This window comes from Agelaius phoeniceus, chromosome 4 (genome assembly GCF_051311805.1).
Source record: "Agelaius phoeniceus isolate bAgePho1 chromosome 4, bAgePho1.hap1, whole genome shotgun sequence".
NCBI classification, from domain to species: domain Eukaryota; kingdom Metazoa; phylum Chordata; class Aves; order Passeriformes; family Icteridae; genus Agelaius; species Agelaius phoeniceus.
This window is the reverse complement of record NC_135268.1, coordinates 47,672,911-47,692,503: the sequence shown is the minus strand read 5'-3', so window position 1 is coordinate 47,692,503 and position 19,593 is coordinate 47,672,911. Positions and strand designations below refer to the sequence as shown.

The 19,593-nt window shown below is 42.9% G+C and overlaps 1 protein-coding gene across 2 annotated transcripts in view; it reads right to left on the bottom strand.

The window, feature by feature from the left end:
• The window catches only part of LNX1 (ligand of numb-protein X 1), a 119,445-nt gene that overhangs the window by 1,718 nt on the left and 98,134 nt on the right, over positions 1 to 19,593 (bottom strand). For both annotated transcript variants that reach the window (XM_077177538.1, XM_054632752.2), the window contains 5 exons: positions 18,772 to 19,143; positions 13,766 to 13,897; positions 7,983 to 8,160; positions 5,873 to 6,101; positions 21 to 179 (listed from right to left, as the gene is read on the bottom strand). In XM_077177538.1, coding sequence (XP_077033653.1) covers positions 21 to 179; positions 5,873 to 6,101; positions 7,983 to 8,160; positions 13,766 to 13,897; positions 18,772 to 19,143 — 1,070 coding nt within the window. The remainder of the gene's footprint in view (positions 1 to 20; positions 180 to 5,872; positions 6,102 to 7,982; positions 8,161 to 13,765; positions 13,898 to 18,771; positions 19,144 to 19,593) is intronic.

Here is a 19,593-nt window from a genome sequence, read left to right as displayed (position 1 = left end):
TTTTAGATATTAATCATTACCTAATTCTGCCATCGTTATATGCTGGTGTTCCCCCAACAATGGATTTGATAAAGAATGGTTTGTTCCCAGTATGTTCTTCATAACCTCCTACGATGCTGAAGCCAAGACTTCCAGATGTATTTCTTCGTAATACAATTTCTTTGCAGCTGTACAAATATCTGAAATAAACCAGTTTAATTAAATGTTTATAGTTAACTTGAGATTCTGATGAACCACTAATAATGAATCTGCCTTTTCATGGACCCATACACTATTCTTAGGAGTTAAAGTAGTGCCATATTTCCACTGTATTAAGCACCTACACTTCTCTTCTGCTCCTGTAGTACTGTTTTCCTATTACAACCAGATAACCAGTTATCCCAAAAGTAAAATTAGTCTTGGGCTTAAGTACTAAATTAGTTTTTTTTTTTGTAGGGTAGGAATCTATGCAAATGCTCTGGTTGCTGTGATGGAGAAAAGCACTTAAGCCTGGATTTAATGTTTGTAAATCAGCAATTCAAAAAGCTGTATTTCTTCTACCTTATACACCCCAATGACTTGTTTATCTTCCAGATATGAGCCTGTATGTGATTAATTAGGTCAAAGTGCTCAGACACTTAATACTGTGGTGCATGTCAAAGTGAAATAATTTTAAGGTCAATGGAATGAACTACAAAAATGATAGATTACACAAAGACAGGTATTGGTGGAATTAGGGATCCTGAGCTTTTCTTGTTGAGTAATCTGATAAGTCACAGCATGGAAGATAAGAGAAACTTATCCATGTGAGTCGTGCTTTGGAGTTCTGAGTCTGCTCTCAAGAAGATAGCTTGTCCTTACTGTAATGATTAACACAAGATTTTGTTGTAAGAGAACTGATATCTGCTTCTTCCTCCATTTGTCTTTTGAACATATTTTATGATACTGTATGTTATGTTCATCAAAGTTTAGGTTCCAAAAGTAGGAATAGGGGAAAACTAAGAATAGTGTTATAAGACTCTTAAATGTTCACTAATGCTCTGAGTACATTAATTTGCTTCCTTTTTTTTTTTAACCAAATTAATTCCATTTGTTAGAGAGTGAGTGATAAAAATTTCTGTCCATAGTACTTTACCATCTTATCATTAGTGGTGTCCCCAGGAATGACTGAAATTTCCGAATGTCTAAAAATATATTTGCTACTCCAAATCTTAAAATATAGGCTGACCTACAGCAGGCAACTGTTACAAGCTCTATTCAGAGACATTTTAGGTTTCTAAGAAGCATCTGACACTTCTATAGGAAGATAAATAGCCTTTATCTTAAGGACTGATATGCCTAGTGTTTTAAAAATTGTGTTTTAAATAGTGCATTTGCTGTCTTTCACAGCATAATACTAGATTAGTCCCCCAGGGCCTACAAATATTCACCTGCTGCCAGGATGGTAGGTATGCAATATTTGCACAAGAATTCACTGGTTGCTAATGTAAGAAACAGGTGACACTTGCTTCTTCCTGAGCAGCCAGGCATTATTACTTTACCGTCTGTGGACTTCTTCAACGTGCAAAATCACTTAAACTCTCTATGTTTAATGGTACTTATCAAGGTCATGACCAAGCAGTGCCAGGATTCAGCCATTAGTGCTATAATTCAGTGTTGATTTTGGGGCAGAGGTCTCTGCTGCCCAGTGCTACACTCACTAAACTGCAGCTGGTCTAAGGAGAGCCATCTCCTTGGAAGAGAGCAGCTCACAGTCTTCAGCCTTTATCGCTAAATCCAGAACATGAGGATAAGGAATAATTTATGTGTGAACCTGCCTCAGATACAAGATATGGGGATATATAGGATCTAGCCACAGGGTCCTATCCTGAGCAATACTACAACTAAGCATCAGTTACTGATGCATGAGGAATTTAACAGTGCCTGTTTTCAAGTAGTTAAATGTACAATTCCCTGATGATTTTCATAAAGCACAAGTAGCCTTATGCTCTAGGAATGAAAACCAGCCCAACTGCAGGAGAATTTAAGCACTAACAGCTATGAAAAGGGTAACTCCCTCCTCCCTACCCATTACAGTACACAAATGGCAGCCAAGTAAGTAATATTTGAGAATTGTTTCCACCAGCGTCCTACAGGCCAGATTGAGTTACTTTGGAGGTGTTTCTGTCCTAATTTCATGTTTTACATCTTGTTGTACCCCAGGTTTGCAGAATGACTTTGGCCACCTTGTCTCTTTCTCATCTCACTTTACAGATGAAGAAAAGCACTTGTGTGAAGTACTAATGTTTGTAAATGTTATGACAGGACGATCTTAAAAGTATTCTAAGTACTAGCTGAGGGAAGGAAATGTGAGGAGAGCAAAGAAAGGAGAGCAGGAAAACAAGCAAGGGTAGAAGCAGCATCACAGAGCTGGGGAAATGCTCTTCGCCAGCTGTTCCCTGTTATTTCCTTTGTGCATGCTTCACAACAACATGTCCCTCTACCAATAAAGGAGTTCTGTCTTCCTAAACAACAAACAATTAAATTAGCTACCCTGAAATAAGTCTTGGGGCGAGAATGCTTAAGGTCCTGCATCACTGTTTCCTCCTGCCGCCCAGCCCGCAGCCCCTCCGCTTGCGTGCAGGCCAAGTTTTGACAGATGTCAGATGCACATGTGCGCGTATTTTATAACCACCACATATTGGATCGTACTACAGAAAGAACAGAGGAGCTGTTTATGTATTATTAAGCCATACAAAAGTGGGAGAACCCAATTCTAAGAACTCACAAGAAAAGGACAAACTAAGTGAGATCCATAAATGGGTTAAATTAGCAAGATGGCTTTTCCAAGTCTTTGAGCTTTAGTGCAAGGGATCAGATAACTTGTCTGATTCTGCTGCAACCACCTTCATCCAGAAAAATTATATCATTCCCTAATTCTCAATATTTATGTCTCTTGACTGTACCCATCTCTGTAATATGCATGCAGTCCCTGGGAAATGAAGAGTTCTGTTCTAGTATTGAAAATCAGGCATTTACGGTTATCTACTTTGAATCTTGTAACTATTATTAATGCTAGCCTGTTTTCTACTTCATTGGTCATGGGCAGAAGTCTGTAGGCATGCTCTCGTGTTTAGTTCAACTCAGCACATTTTATGGTACCATTCACAGGATTTTCCTCAAAATTTCATGGATTTGGACAAAGAAGGAAAGACTCTCCTGCCCCCTCAGTTTCTTGAGCCTGAACATCCCACTCGAAATTGTGAGGTCAAGCTGCCTCTGAACACCCCACCTTGCTTGCTTGCTGAACAAATACACACACTGCACTGCCAGGCTTGTCTTGAGACACATCTTTCCTTTCTCAAAAGAATTTAAATAATCTACTATCCAGCTTCCTCTTTTTTAAACCATGCCTGTTCCTGGCCTACCAGTTTTACTGCCTTTTCTATTTGTTCAATTTGTCTTATAGAGGTTTGCCCCTTCTGGCCCATCTTCCCAAGTACTTTGCATGATCCTGCATAATAATGATTTTGACATTTCTGCTTTTCCATTAGCTGTACCAAACATTCTTAGACTCACACATCTTGGAACAGTCCTTCTAGTAAATTGTTTTAATTAAAGTAGGTGATTCTTCAACATTTTACCCCATAACTGCACTTCAGGCACTTTTTTCAAGATGGACCTGTCAGACATCTATTTAGACAGAGCATAATTTTCTCTAACAGCCTGGAAAATGTCATGAGACTGCTGACAATATCTTGGGACTTAGTGAGATGTGATCCTTGCCAAAAGCAAACTGAAAGCCAGAGAAAGGTTAAATGCTCAACCTGGAGAAAAATGAGTTAACATGATACACATCCTCATAAGAGAACTTGTTGAAGGACTTTCAGACATCTGATGTGGGCCCTGGAGAATCAGAACAATAAGTGAGTGAGCACAATTATACTGGGGAAGACTGAAGGGCCTGCTAATACCTAGTGAGCAATCCCAAACCTGATCCTCTTGTGCCCCTACTCAGCCAATCAGCTGCCAATAAGAAAACAGAGCACCTTTGTTACTGTCACATCTAACGTGCATTGGTCCCTGTCCCAGGCGCTAGTCCGATGTTCAGAGCAGTGTCCCCACTCAGCATACCAATGTCCCCATGTCTCTTTGAAGGAGAAGGGCCATGCTGTGCTCTGTGCATGGCCTCACAGCTGGGGATGGAGTTACAATGAGCTCTTGTCTTCAGCCTTGCTGACACTGGGGCTGATTTCCCTTCAGACGAAAAGAGCTGGAATGCCTTCACACACGCAGCCTTCAGAGGAGGAAGGCTAAAGTGAGCTCAGAAACTGTTTCTAAAACAGGAAAACCCATTTTATTGCCAAACTGCAAAGTGGAACTGACTGATGTGAACTCTGAGTGCAAGCCTGAAGTACTGTGGAGCTCTGTCCTTCGTGTCCTCTACTGTGCTGAGGTGCTGGGAACTTCAGGCAGCTGTGAGTAGAAGATGATTACCAGGCAGCTCAGGTTTTCTACACAGCCCAGTGAAGGTGGCATTGGCCGGGTGTGATTGTTTCAGTCCATCTAGCAATGGATGGTGATAGAAGGCAAGACTCAGCACTGCAGATTGCAGCATCTATAAGGCCTCTGGTCTGTTACTGTCTCTTCACTGAGAGCATTACCCGTGCTCTAGTACCTTCACTGTGGTGCTGCTCAAGCTCAGGAGAGCAGAAGTTAGTAGGAATGAGGATCTCCTTGGGCCTGCCTGTCTTCAGACACTGAGTGAGGAAAATTTACCATTGCCTGGGGAAGCAAGTTAAGGGGTATCCATTCACTGCCATTTTCTTTTTACTGCTTTTCTTTCACAGGTATAAAGATGTAGTCCTCCTCAGTGGAGAAGGAACATTTTGCTTGTGGGTTACAGACACAAAGCCTGCCTTCTGCTCTTGCAGTGCTTCAGCACATGTTATACAGTCATTAACATCAGACCAAGCCTCAAAAAACATCTGGCCCTCACAGCAGACTTTGCTGCAAGGTGAATGAGTTCAAAATGGCTTCAGCTAGAAAGAGGGAAACCTGTTATGCAAGAGTAGGAAATGTAGAGGAGCCCTGGACCTGTGCCTAGAGAAAAGCCCACCTGTTCTGCAGACCATCTTTCCCTGCCCTGCTGTAAAAGAGACACTGAACTGCTGCCAGAGTTAGGAGTACAATCAAGAGGAACTTATAGGATAAATCCTTCATTCCTTAAAACTGAGTGTCAGTTTCAAGTCTGTGATCCCAGCTTTGCATATTCACAGATTCACAGTGTCCTCATTTCATTCTTTCTGGAATGTCCTGGAAGCTGTAGGTATTACACCGTGCACACTGAGAGCTCAGTGACAGCTGATGTGGCTCTTGTTATCCTTGCTGAAACCCCAACACAGCTGCTTCCTGTGTGTGACAAATGGACTTCTTTCAGGCGGGGGTGGGGTTAAAAGAGGTGATTTGGAGATACTGGCCAACTGCAAGAACTTTGCAACATCTGGGTAAAGTCAAACAATTCAGCTGGATTTGCCAAAAGGAGAAGGGCTGTGCAGCTTGAGTGTTGCAGGAGGGGTATCTGCCTTCTGCAGGGTGGCTGAGCCTAAACTCCAGTTCAGCAAGCTCCTGTATCCCTGTAAGATTTTCCTTTCACTCCCTAAATGCCAGGTATATTTACAAGATTGAAACAATTCAGCATCCTGTCCTCCTTCACAAGGGGAACTGCATGTCTATTTTGCCATGTACACATACCCATTTACAAAAGGGAGGTATTTAGAGTCAAGTCAGTGACAGAGCCTGGATTTAATTAAGATGTAAGTGCAATGAATCAAGCCAAAAGAAAGTATTGCCAGAAAATACAAATCTTTCCTCCCACTCCCCCTCAGCCAGAGGTTGCAATCTGTGGACTTACCGTGGCAGCCCCAGCCACATAACCCAGGACGGCGACCACTCACTGCTCTCAGCAGTCACTTGTGTGTCCTCAGCGGGTGGGAGGTGACCCTGCTCCTCCTGGGCTTCACATGCTCTCATCTCCAGGGCTTTGAGCACCACTGAGGAGTTGGTGTTCTTCAGCAGGGCGACGGCCTCACTCCGGCTGACTCCCGTCAGATCAATGCCGTTCACGTTCAGGAGGATGTCACCTGAGACCAATAAAACCGATGATAAAAAACCCTGCAAGTGTTTCCAGGATCCCCTACTCACTCCACAAACAAATGAGTCAAATCCATGGCCAAGAACCAGCAGCCTGACAAGGTTTTTTGTTATTCCTATCGTTTAACAAAGCATATGCTAGTAAACATGCCACAGGCATGAGGGGAGATTCCTGTACACAGAAACCTTGCGTGGCTGGACAGACGATTTCTCCTGGTTTCTTTCCACCTTTCCACGTCATCTCCTGCATCTGGAGCTGAACAAACAGCTGGTCCTGCTGTACCAACAAGCTTTGGTACTGGTGCCTACTACTGGTCTGGGTCTCTGGAGTCCACTTCCAGCTAACAACATTTGTACTCAACCTAAGCTTGAAACCCCACAGCTCAGTGATGTTTTTTCTCCCAGCTCTCCCTTAGCAGAGGACTGCCACTCCAACTGGCTCTTCCTAGTTTGCTTTGTGGAGTAACATGTTGTTATTTTCATATTAATGCCTGTTTGAATGGCTGCAAGCCAAACCATTTTTCTGTATGCCTTATTTATAATATAGGCACAGCAGCCACAGAGAAAAATGCAAAGATGACCTCAATTACTACAGGCAGAACAATAAAGACATCACTAATGTCATGCAAAGAGCCTCAATGCCAAGTGCTCTGCAACCCTTCATAGCAGGCTGCCATGCCAGGGCTTTCCTGGGTGCCCTCTATACTTGGCCTGGATGCTTCTCCAGGCAGAGATTTATCACTGGCAGTCCAGGCACTGCAAATGAGCATTAATCTCTTCTTGTTTTCTGTCCCCAATAAGAAGGACAACAGCCTAAGAGCTGCTCTACATCAGAGACCTATGGTGCTATTATAACATCACATATTCATTTGTTTCTAATTTTATCAAATTAACTAGGCTGAGTTTTCCATGCTGTCTCATGATGAATATATTTTGGGAAGTGTATTCCATTGAGAGGCAGTCATCTCCCAGCAGAAGGAAAGGGGAAATCTGCTGTTTTGCTCCTGTTGTTGTGTTCTCACATGGGTTTCATTGAGTAGGCACAAAGAGGGAGTTGCCATGTGTGCCAGTGCTGGGCACTGAGACCCAGGCTCCTGGGGTCTGACTGGGTTGCAGCTATTCTGCCCCATTTTTGGGTGCCTTCACTTCCCTTAAACTCAGGATTTCCCTCCAGCTTCCAGGCAGTGACTGGACTGAGGGAGAATATAGGGGATGAAGGGTAGGTGAGCTGTGTCATTGCTGGATGCAGGCTACTGAGGGATCTGGCTCTTGAGGATGTAACATCCTGAAACCTGAGAGTTTCATCTTTACTCTGCTGCCCAGCTATTCCCACAAAACCAACTGATAAAATATGGTCCTCATCTTGCTCTAAAAGCTTATTCACGCAGAAGGGGAGAAACTATTAGCTTTATCATCCTGTGACATCAGTAGCTAAATGGGGTTAGGAAGCCAGTATTTCCAGACATCAGGCTGAGCCACAGGGCACTAATATGGCTTCATATATAATGGGAGTTTTGATCCTGTATATTTAATTCAAATTCATGAATGCAATGACAAATAAGCAAAAAAAAATTACTTTGAAAACACATGAAGTTTGCACAATGAATGTATCAAGAGTTAGGAGAATTTTCCTGTGAAAAGCTATTTATCTTTTTTTTCCTACCAGAATATTCCTATATCTTACTTCACAGAGATGATTACTGCTGCATATTATGCCTTTTCTGGTAGCTCACTTGAGATCCTCTAATCTGACACATCCCAAAATCTATAGGATTGCTGAAGATGTCAGAGTGTAAAGCGCTTTCACTATCCTGCAGTTTTCAAAAGAAGCTCTTGATTTAAGGCAGGCTTTCAAAATCCCCCCTTTTTACCTGTTTTTATCCTGCTGTCTCTGCTGATCACTCCTCCAGGTTCCACACTTATCACATAGATAGGCAAATCCCATTCCCGGTTAGATGCTCCACCTGCCACAGTCATTCCCAGTGATTCCATGTGATCTTTCCGGACAGCCACCACCTTCTCATGACAGGTGACTGTGTGAAGGGTGTTCTGTGATGGAGAAAATAGCAACAACAAACACAGTTTGTGGCCATGGTGACCTCCCTGACAGTTTTGGCATTTTCTATCAAAACAAATATTCCTGGAAGTAACACCAAGGCACTTCCCAGCCACCTGGCCTGATGGCCGGCAGGACTCCCTCCGGGGCTTAAGCATCTGCAGTCAGAGCTACCACCAAGATAACTGTGCTTTAATAGTTAAAGTCAAGCACTGCTGCAATGAAAACCAGAGTTGTTTTAGTCCTAAGGCTAACAGAAGAAGGTCCTTGAAAAGTAAATAAGGAATTTGATTTTAAAAGGAAAAAAAAGTTCTTGATAATAATATCACTACTGGTCATCATATCTTTTACTATCAGGTTGTGCTTTGTATCTTGCTGCTTGCAGTCTGAGCATCATCTGTAGTTAGTGAGAAATAGTCCTCTTGGATTTGAGGAATGAAACCATTAGGGACATATTAGAAGAGACATATTTAATTTGATCTTCCAGATGTCTGTGTTTCTATGTAAGTTATGGGTGGAAATACACTTGAAGAATAAGTGTTTCTGTTCAGGAAAAGAGGAGGACATTTACAGTGAAGAGAGAGCAGTTTCCAGGGTGCTCTTAGTGCTTCTGCTTGAAGGGTCAATTCGGGACAGCCATCCCATATATTTCTGCCTCTGAGCAGGAAAAGTTGAATACACACAGCTGGTCATGCAATAGCTGGTGCATGAGTGAGGGTGGCAACAAAGCCACAGGTGCCCTCAGGATGGAGAACCACTGCAATGCAAGTTCCAACTAAACCTCTGAACTGAATGCCATGTTTACCATGCACTCAGTTCTTACAGAAGAGTTTGAAAGGCAAATAAATCTGGATTTAAATGTTAATTGCTTTTCTCTCCTTAAGTATTTCCTAAGCAGTTCTCCTGACATCAACTCCTGACAATCCCAGCCCCTCTTGCAGGAACAGCATTATCCACTCCAGGCTCATATATAATCGCATGCTTCTAAATACATTTCAAATGTATTTAAAAGACTCTTCTCATTCACAAATGTGACCTCACATTAATAATATGCAAAAATAATCTATAAAACTCATTTAAAGCCACATTAATCTCTTAGTAATCTGACATCTCACAAAGACATTTTACATTGATTCCTGGGCCAGCAGCATGGAAAGCGGCGCAGATGAATCCACAATGCCACCCTAAGTGACAATGATGGGACAAAGGAAGATTATGGCAAGTAGGGCAAACTATGTCTTTGATTTGTGCTTTTTTTTAAAGGTATGTTTGGGGGAACTAACTCCACATCAAGATTTCTGTGATGCAATGTTAACAACAGAACGCGGGACCTTCTAGAAGCTTAGCAAGGGACTTCTCTCTGCTTGAGCAGATGAACAGTAGCTGCCACAGAGCTCCAGAAACAAAAAGGCAAAGAGCTCAGAGGAAAGAAAAATTCTCTCAGGCTCTGAGAGAAAGCCAAGCACAGTTGTTTGGACATATTAGACGTGGTCCATGTAGAACATAGGCACTATGTCACAGTAATTTGGCTTAGGGCTTGCAAAGAAACCTATCAATTTCTGAAGATTTTAAAACCTTCAGAAAATGTTCTCTTCCTGATAAATTTTATGTTCTGATCCAGATAATTTTAACCTTTCACCTTTGTCTTTAAGGTGTAAATATTTTAAACAGAGTAGTTCTATCTTTATGCATATTAAACTTAATGTTTCATCCATGTTTTACAAAAATATCTTTTTCCCTTGAAAATGAATGGCTTTCCATCAGGAAAAGGCCACTTTTTGAAACACGTGGGATAGGGGGCAACTAACTTTCCCAAAATTGCGATTTGAAATTTTGCAGCAAAACATGAAATTTGGATTCTGTTTTTGGCTCTGAGTGAGAGAGCAGTCCTGTTACTTATGCAGCAAACATCTTAGACAACAAAAACATTAGAACATTAGCCGGTTTATCACTGTTTTTTGAGGAATCAGCACAGAGAGAAAAGATTTCAAAGTACTGCTTGGGAACAAATTGTCCTGCTACATTTCAATGAAGAATTATAGAAGTACCAGTACTTGTATGCTGAATCACAAAGAACCAATTTTCTTTTGAAGCTACTCTTTCCCATGTCATTTTTTTATATGGCTGCAGAGAGAAAGGATTTGGGATGACTTGACTGAGAGGAAGGCAGTGATGAAAGGAAAGTAAAGCCTTTTTTAGTAAACACATGTAGAACTTGCTTGGAGGTATAATTGATAGCAAGTAAACCAGTTAAAAGGCAGTGTTTATCAGTGACTGCATTTCAGTGCATTCTCTTCTAAACAATTGTGCTTCTTTGTCATTTTGAAGCAACCTTGGAGGTCAGGAGAAGAAAAACATAACAGTTCATCTCCTCCTCTTTTTATTTTTTCCTCCTTTTCTGTATATTTATTAGAAAATAAATATTTACAGCAGATTATCACAACATCAAAGCCATGACACGTGTCTTGCAGGCAAAAAACATCGCTGTGTCTGTTTGGAAAATGTACTTTACCTGAAGGTTAACCTGCTCATTTGCTCAGGAAACATTGCCTGCTCCAGCAACATTTTCTTTGCCCTAAGTACTAGACAATTAATTTGAAAGAAATAAGAAAACAGATCCAATTAAAAACAAGTGCTATTTAATTAATGGCACAGCTCCCAGTGACTTCAAAGGAATTGAATCAGGCCTGTTTATGTGTTACAGTCTGGCTTCACAACCTCAGCTGCACAAGAAAGTGTTTGTGACATCTCTTCTCTGAATCCAGGCAGCAGCCAGAACAGTTTGGGCTGTGCTTCCCCAATCTCTGTACAGAGGAACACAGATCCATGAGACCCTGGGCAGGACCAATCTCTTGGCACACCATACACCTGGCATACGCCCCCAGAGAAGGACATGGTCACAAGGGATCATCCTCTTCTTATCCAGAGCCTTGTGGGCAACACGGCTGGTCACCACTGGCCTAAAAGAGAGGCACCTCCATGTCACCTCCCTGTGCTGTACAGATGGAGATTGGCTGTCCTGAGGCCAAGAGCTTGGCCCAAAGTGGCTCCTGAGCCACTGCATGAGCCAGATGGCTGCTGGAAGCTAGAGCTTATTCTTGATGCTGAATACAGCCACAGGTTGAGAGCAGATTTCAGCCCATGTAGACATACATGCTCTACAGTGAAAGCAGTTTCACTCAAAGAGAGCATTCCTGACCATCACTTTCCCCAGTAAGCTCAGGGGACAAAAAAATGCCTTAAAATTAGCCAGAAATCAAGGCAGCTAGCAATCCTCTATTAATCACATATAATAAAGCAATCCCACTGATAGCAGTAGGTAGCAGACTCATCAGACCACACACACATGGGAGACTCCCCTGACAGTGAGGCCCAACCAACAAGCATTACCTTGGTTTTTGGGCAGGAGCATGTCCTGCATTAGGACACTGTACAGGCCCTAGGCTTGCAAGCATTGCTCCTGCAGTTATGCCTACTTAAAATAAATAACATTTTAAAAATCTTTTAAAGCCAGTTTAAAAATCTTGAACTGCAAGTTATGTTCAGTTAAACCTTCAGCAAAATATCATGAAATACTTCAACTGACACAGTCATGCCCTATAAAAGGGCAACTAACACTCCAGTAATGTTTGTATCAGACCAAAAGCCCACAGTGCCTGAAGCTCATTGTGTCTACTGGCTGTACTGATCTACTGCCAGAGCATTTTCTCTGATAGAAGCCCTCTACAACCTACACACAAAGCTAAAGGGAGGTAGGAACAGTTCAGAGTTTTCTTTTTTTGCCTGTGATCTTCCCTGGAAAGTGCCCAAATGGTGGCATTGGACAGAAGCCCACAGCAGTACACCCACTCATGTGCTTATGCAGTACTCATCTTTTGTGGAAAACCCCCTAAAAGCTGAGGCCTATGCAAGAAGAGATGATTCATTAGTCTTTATAACACTTGCTCATTAGAGGACTGTTCATTGTGCCTTCAATCTCACAGCTACCCAAAATGTTGTGGGACTTACCAAGAACTCACATCCAACATCTCTTGGTATAGGAAGAGAAAATGAGGACCTCAGGGCAGAGAGAGATAAGCTGTGTTCCCAAATAATCCCATCTGGTATCAATTAATTACTCAGACCAACATGGCAGAGTTAGCAGGTGCTTGGATCTTCCTAGGAAGAATACAGTACCAACACAAGCTACTTGCTGTCCTACACATATCTTCCTAAGGAAATCATTGCTTCAGTAGAAAGTCGTGCCTTGCAGATGCATCATTAGTTGGGCACTACTTGCTACTTGGTAGTAGCTACTGAACACTGCCTGCTTTCTGTTTTAACTCCTGCTAATCTGGTCCCACCTAATAAGAGCTGTGATTGTGACTTTGTGGGAAAGGAAAACTAAAAATATGTAAATATACACTAGAGTTTTTAACACATAAAAACACTGAATAATGTAGCTTTAAAAGACCTGCAAAAATGGGTATATTTTAACATTTGTAAAATCCAGAGCTAGACTTGTCTCCTGGCTGACAGCTGTGCACCAGATATTTGGTCCAGAGGTCCCTTTAAGGACACAACTGGCTATCCATCAAGCAGGATGAACTTAAGCCCTGCCTGCATACCTCCCTGATACACCCCTGGCACTGGTGGCCAGGGTCAAGCTTGCATGGGTTTGCATAAGTGGTGACACTCAGGGTGATTAATGTCAATTAGCCAGACATGTAGCTTCAAATTTAGTGAAATAAAAAAAAAATCAGCTCCTGCAAGGACATGCCTTCTTCTGTCTAAAGTGGAAAGAATAACACTGAGCAAGCTCAGAAAACATCTTTTCAAAACTCTAACTGCATTGTTTCCTACTTAAAACCTCCTATGTTTGAAGATCAGCATTTCTCTGCCTTAGGCAAAGAGAATATTGTGAGTGTAGATGCACTAAAGACATACTCTGGACAGGTACACAGGGACAGCTGGGGCACAGTGTGGTAACCACAGCCTGATGTGGGTGAGGTGGCTGCTCTGTGCTGTGTCCCTGGGCTGGGTGCTGCACACCAGCAGCCCTTGCAGACCCTACACCATGCAAGTTCCAGGTGCTGCCAGAGCAGAACAAACGTGCTTTGGGTCTAAAGCTCCACAGAAAGTCCTTGTGCTCTCAGCAACCAGGGCATTTAAATAAATGAGCAACAGCCTAATGATGACCACAATTTTCAAGTAGGTTATGGGAATTTTTTAGGCCAGCATGTGAAAGCTTTTTGTCTGAAGACTATGCTACAGATGGAAAAACTTCAGAAAAAATTTTCTTTTTGTTGGAGTGCATTGTCCTCTGCAGATTCCCACTGCTGGTCAGAGCTGTGGCCGTGGCCAGACCCTGTATGCACATCAGCACCTGCCCCAGCACTGCCCACTGCCTTCTCCTTCCCTCCCCATGCCAGGCAGAGTCAGGGCAGAACCAGTGGGTAAATAATGAGCGGCACAGCCTTTGTGTTTCCATTGCCAAGTGAGACGAGCTTTTTCTGGTGACAGAAGCCAGAGGAAACCCCCTTAGACACGCACCAGCAGCTGCCCTCCCATTCCCCGCCCCACGGACGGACGGCGGACTCACCACAGGAGCGCCCTCACCTTGCCGGGGTGGTTTCTCTCGGCCGGACAGGGCTGGGAGCCGCTGGAAGCCCAGCCCGTCTCCTGCAGGAGGTCCGGGGTCTGCTGCCGGCTCTGCCGCGACACCACCAAGTGCACCTGCTTCTCGCTGGCCTGCGGGGGAGCACACTGTGAATGCCACGGCCCCGGCACAGCAAACCCCGCACCTCAGCCCCAGAGGGTCTGGGAAATGCAGGAACCACTTAAACGTTGGGTGGATTTCCCATTAATGAGGTTGCTGTGACATAAAGCAGTAGCATCAGTTCAGGTCAATGAAGTTCATAAAAGTTTACTGCCAGCTACTTAATATTTCTCTTGAAAATTTGGTGTTAACTCTAAAAAATCCTTCCTACCTGCCCCAAATTTGGCTGAAAGCAGTGATCCACCACAGTGAGTTCTGATCAGCTCTCTTCTACACCCGTGTATAGCACTGCAAAGCAATGCTATACACAGGTGTATGCCATTGCAATTCACCTGCCATGGCAGAGACACAGGCAGGCTACCAGAGCTGTTGCTGCCCAATGGATGGGAAAGCTGAAAAAGCTACAATCAACCCTGAAACCAGGGATGTGCTTAGGCCTTGCCCAGTGGGAGTGGGGAATAAACAATGTAATTAAGTCCACCTGCATGCAGTGAGCATGACAAATGTAAGGAAGCTTAAAGAAAGGGAGAAAAGGTATTTTCTTTGTGAAATAAAATCCTACTGCAGCAGAGCACAGAGAGGGTGGGCATAAGCAAGCACACAGAGTAATGAAGTTTAGGATAGGAAAGCAGCTCACAAACTCTCACTCTAGGAAGAGCAGTTTCAAAGCAAATAACCCAAGCTCAAAGAACTTCTAGGCCTTTTTTCAAAAGGCAGTCAGTATACTTGTGTGCCTGAGAGATGCTCCAATGATACTTCTGAGGTTATGTTTGTTATTTTTAAGGGGCTCTGTGTGTGTTTGCCTGATATTAGTGGTAATTCTGTGTACAAGTGGGGCTTTTTTCTATAATTGAATCATCACTGTTTCCCTAGAAGAAAATGGCTTCATTTGCCCCTCAGTGAGGCTCATATGAATCTGTTCAAAACAACAGTGATGCAAAGATAAAGCTGAGAGGGAGTGGATTTACCCAGATAAATCATAGATGCCTGTCATAAACAAATATACTAAACTAAAATGAAGAACAGTGTACCAATAGCCTCAGTGCTATAGAAGCATACTCAGAAGATGTAAAAATTAATCTCCTTCTCTCTAGGCTAAAGACCTTGCTGTTTTGCCAGGAAGGAGGGGCTCTTCATGACCAGTCTGCAGAGGCACTCCTGCCTGCTGGCTCTCAGGTTAGACTGAAGGAACTGCTCAGTGTCCAACAATGTGAAGTCCCCACAAACACATCTGGAGCCTGATGCCCTGGGGCTGCAGCTGCAATGCTTGGTGGCACCACAGCCCTGGGGCTGCAGACCTCCTGGCTGGCTTTCTAGCACTGCTCACTGGGGAGAAGCTCCAAGGAAAGCTGGCATTGAAAAAGCAGCTGAAAACCAAACACAGATCCAGTTGCACTATTGAAATAAAATCTCCCACAGACAATTAATAGAAGCCAGAGGAAGCTTCTGGGAATTTTGTTTTTATAGCTTTGTTTGTCCTTTCTGGAGTTGAATTCAATAGCTGTAGCTGAGAGTTAAAAAGAGCTTTGGAAAAATGTCATTTTCGTTAAGAAAAAGCAACCTACCTCTCCTAAACCTCCAACTTCAAGCTTGAAATATACATGTTCAAGCCATGCTATTTTCAGTGAAGTAAAAAATGTGCATGTCTTTGTTACTTTCCCAATATCTTGGGGGGATGCTATTTTTTTTTTTACTAGAAACTCAAATATTCACAGCTTCATAATATATAATTTAGTGCATACACACATATTTCAAAACAACTTTCTAGGCATTTTTAACAGATCTGGTTTTATGGAATATTAATTCATGGACTCTGGACTCAACTGGTACCCAAAAGCAGAATTCTGTGTGTTGGGAGAAAGGAAACCACTCTGGTCCCTAGTTTGTAATATGACTGAGGTGGAACAGAACAACACGAGATTAAACCTCCCAAGGGCACGTGGCCCGATGAAAATACTGTTTTCCCTAAAATGAACACTTTCAACTTAACACAACTTCTTTTTGAAATTTATCTGCTGCCACATGGTAAGCCTCAAAGCTGGTTATTTAGAGAAAGGTTGTAAAACATGATTAATTCTCAAAGAACAACTAGCAAAAGTTCAACTAGAGTCTCTGTTGCAATGGCACATTTGTCTAAGGGCCAGTCAAGCTGAGTAGTTTCTCAGAAGTCAGAGTGGTTTAGAAAGTTATCCAAACAACAAGAACAGCTTTTGTATTTACATACATATGAAAACCCATTAACGTTTCTACCAAACAGATTATTTATTGCTGATTCATTCTGATCTCTTCCCTCTCTCTTACCAGTGGCTTTTCCCACAATTCTTTCTCTGTATTTTATGCTGAAGTGAAAATTAAAGAGAGGAGGTGAGCTTTGATGCCAAGTGCAAGTAAGAGCTGAAACACTCTGCTAGAATTAAAATCTGTTAGAGCCAAGGCAAATCAAGTAGGAAGGCAGAGACACAAGGGAAACTTCTGAGCATCTTAGAAAGAGGCAGCAGGGCTGCTCTTGGCAGAAGCTGCCCCATGTCTCACTGGGATGATGGAGCACAGATATGCTCCACATCACAACCTGCTTGTCAGAGGCAGTTGTTGGGTAGAAAAGCTGCTCCTCTGTCCCTAGCATCTGCTCTGAACTGTGGGGGGAAGGCGGTGAGGAGGAGGGTGAACATCTGGGCTCAGTAAAGTCTGACTCAGCCCATGTAGCTTGGCTTGATGTGCTCATATGGGCACCCCATATCTGTTACCTTGCACCTTTTCTTGTCACTCTCATGGAAAACAGATGTGGAATGTCTTGTTACTTAGATTCAAAGTGCCACTTCTGACACAAGGCCATGGCTTAAGATGATGTGACAAACAGGAGGCAGCAAATTCCCGAGTGTTATGATGTGTGCACATTCCTAATTAGCACTTATACATTTTCTTCATTTCAGCTCTTGTGACAGAGCTTAGAGCTTATAAACAGCCAGACAATCTGATTAGCAACTGCTTCGCATATGCTATTGAATAGTTTCTATAGGTCTCAATTGTCTCAATTATTCATTATTTAAAAGTCAAAAATAATCAGATTACTCAGAAATCTGACAGTCTTCCTGCTGTGCTGGGTTTAACAAGCCACTGCACCTTTTAGTAAATGTTCTGTTTTTAAAGAAACTGATGGTGTATTTGTAGCTTTCACCACCATAAATTAGAAGACCTCAATGCACTGCAAGAGGCATGCTGAGCTCTCAACAGGCAGGAAGGATGCTGTTGAGAAATCAGAGGACACAGTGAAATAGCCCTTCGTGTAAGAAGCAAATGCAAAACACCTGTGGCTTCAGTATAAAGGTTTTTCTCTGGCATAACATAGAAACAGGAAAGGCAAATGATAATTGATGAAAAACATAACCAAAAAGACACAGGTTCCAGGAATTTTGAATTAGATAAATGTGATTCGTAGAGCTCACATCAATGCAATATAATCCTGGCTGTTTGGAAACCTGAATTTCCCCTTTGATAGGCTTGTTTAAATTCCCAAGGATTGGTGTGCGTTTCAAGCATTATTGTAATTAACATCCACTCTTTGGAGACCAATAAGGGCTTTGGTTGCACTTTTAAACACTTGAATGTGAATACTCTTGTTAGTAATTTTTTCCGTTCCATCTCGTGTGTTGCTTATGAAGCACTGATGCCTTGTTTTGTAGCCATAAAGAACTGTTACAAGAATAATAGTTTTTTAGAAAATTTTTCATTCCAGACTTGTTGCCCTCAGAGAATTTAAACCTTCCCCCTTCTGCCTTCTGTTCCCAGTTACTGAGCTACATAAGGCAATCCAGAAAGAAGCTGGACCAGAATTTCAACAACTGGCATTATGTAAGGGGATAACATTTTCTTCACCTATGCTATAAACTTCACAATAAAAGTTGGCTACAACCAACTGTGAATCTATGCTAACACAGAACAAAATGCATGGATTTGACTGTTTGTTTCAGTCTGACTGATATTACCCTGATTATACCTGTCAGAAAGAAGAAGAAGCTGATTTGACATCTTGTTACTGAAGCCCATGAATTTCTTCAATAGGTGAACAGTCTACATGCCTCCAAATGAAATTCAAAATTGCACAAGTATAATAACAGCTATAAATATGAGATAAAAGCAACAAAAGATTCTTGGCTTTGCTTTTTATGTTGAAGTTTTATAAAAGCATAGTCTGTAAACAAAAAACCCAAATTGGTTCTGGAGGGAAAATTAGGCAGAAGCTGACCAATTTTGCAGCTGAGAAAGGCATGGGTGTTTTTCATCTAACAGTTCTGTGTTAGCACCTGTTTAGTATTCCATGTGAGTCTAAACAGAGATTAATAACTACAGATCCATTTTTCCAAAACATCTGGATTTCCATATACTGGATTTAGGTAAGAAATACCTGCAAGGTGTTGACTACCTTATAGTGGTAGTCCACTGCCTTAGGCTACTCTGGTTTGCTCCAGGGCTGAACGAGAGAGCACAGTGACTCCTGAGCCAGAGGAGTCAGGATTCTGCAGGAACCAGTGCAGCCAGGGTGGATGCCTTCTGGCAGCTGGCATCACTCTGGTGATGATCAGAGTATACAGATGTTTGCACTGATCTATATTTTCCAAAACCTGATGGTAGCAGGTGCCTCTGTGGGAGTCCATGCTCATGCTCACACTAATCCCCACAGTAAAACCAAGGAGCTTTGACAGGAGTAAATTCCCCTCCAATCTTGACTCCTTCCCTCTTCCAAATACACAGACTCAGTGTTAGGCCCCTGCTTTGCCATGGATGGTGAAAAACCACTGCTTGTTTTTTGCCCAGCTCAAGCCCCATGGTCAGAGTGGGGAGGACAAACCTGTATGAGCTGGGCTGCGCTCTCGGGGCTGCCGTAGCGGTGGTCGTGCCCGTTGATGGCCAGCACGCGGTCGTTCTCCTGCAGCTGCCCGTCCCGCGCCGCCATGCCGCCCTCCAGCAGGTTGAAAATGAACACCCCTGGCTCATCGGCCTTGCGGACCAGCTTTATGCCCAGCTGCTCGTCCGGACTGCTCTTGTTCAGCACTACATGGAAGCTGTCATCCCGGTTGCAGTGAGCATCGAGGGAAAGCCCGCTGTTGCGGCACCGGTACCTCTGCTCTCGCAGCACCGTCAGCCGCAGCACGTGGCACGGCTGCTTCAGGATTGACAGGGCATAGTTGTGAGGCACATTTTTGATGTCCATGCCATTTACCTGGAATAGAGAAGTGTAAATCAGCAGCGGAAAGATGGTCTGTTCTGAGTTGGCACTGAGGAGGGCAGATCTAGATACACAGATGTCTTCAAATGAAGTGACATGTGCTATTTCGAACTGTGTCACACACGAGGCCAAGTTTGTGGTGCAGAACAATCTTCCCCGCAAGGAAAGGATGTGCTGCACAGACAGTTTCTGTCCTTTTTCTTCCCCTTGCTCCCTGATAGTCTCCAGACATACATGCTAGTTTTCATCTTTCTTATTGCTCTTTCCCAAGCTTCAATATCCTTCCATATATCTTAGTTTTATTCCATAGGCTTCTGATTTCAAATTGTCTTGCAAGCCTTTCCTTTCACTCCCACTGTTTTCCTGCTGTTTCTTTTCTTCTTTATCTCCCAGCTGTTCTAGGTACAGTAAAAAAAATTTTTCTTCACTAATGAATCTCTAACT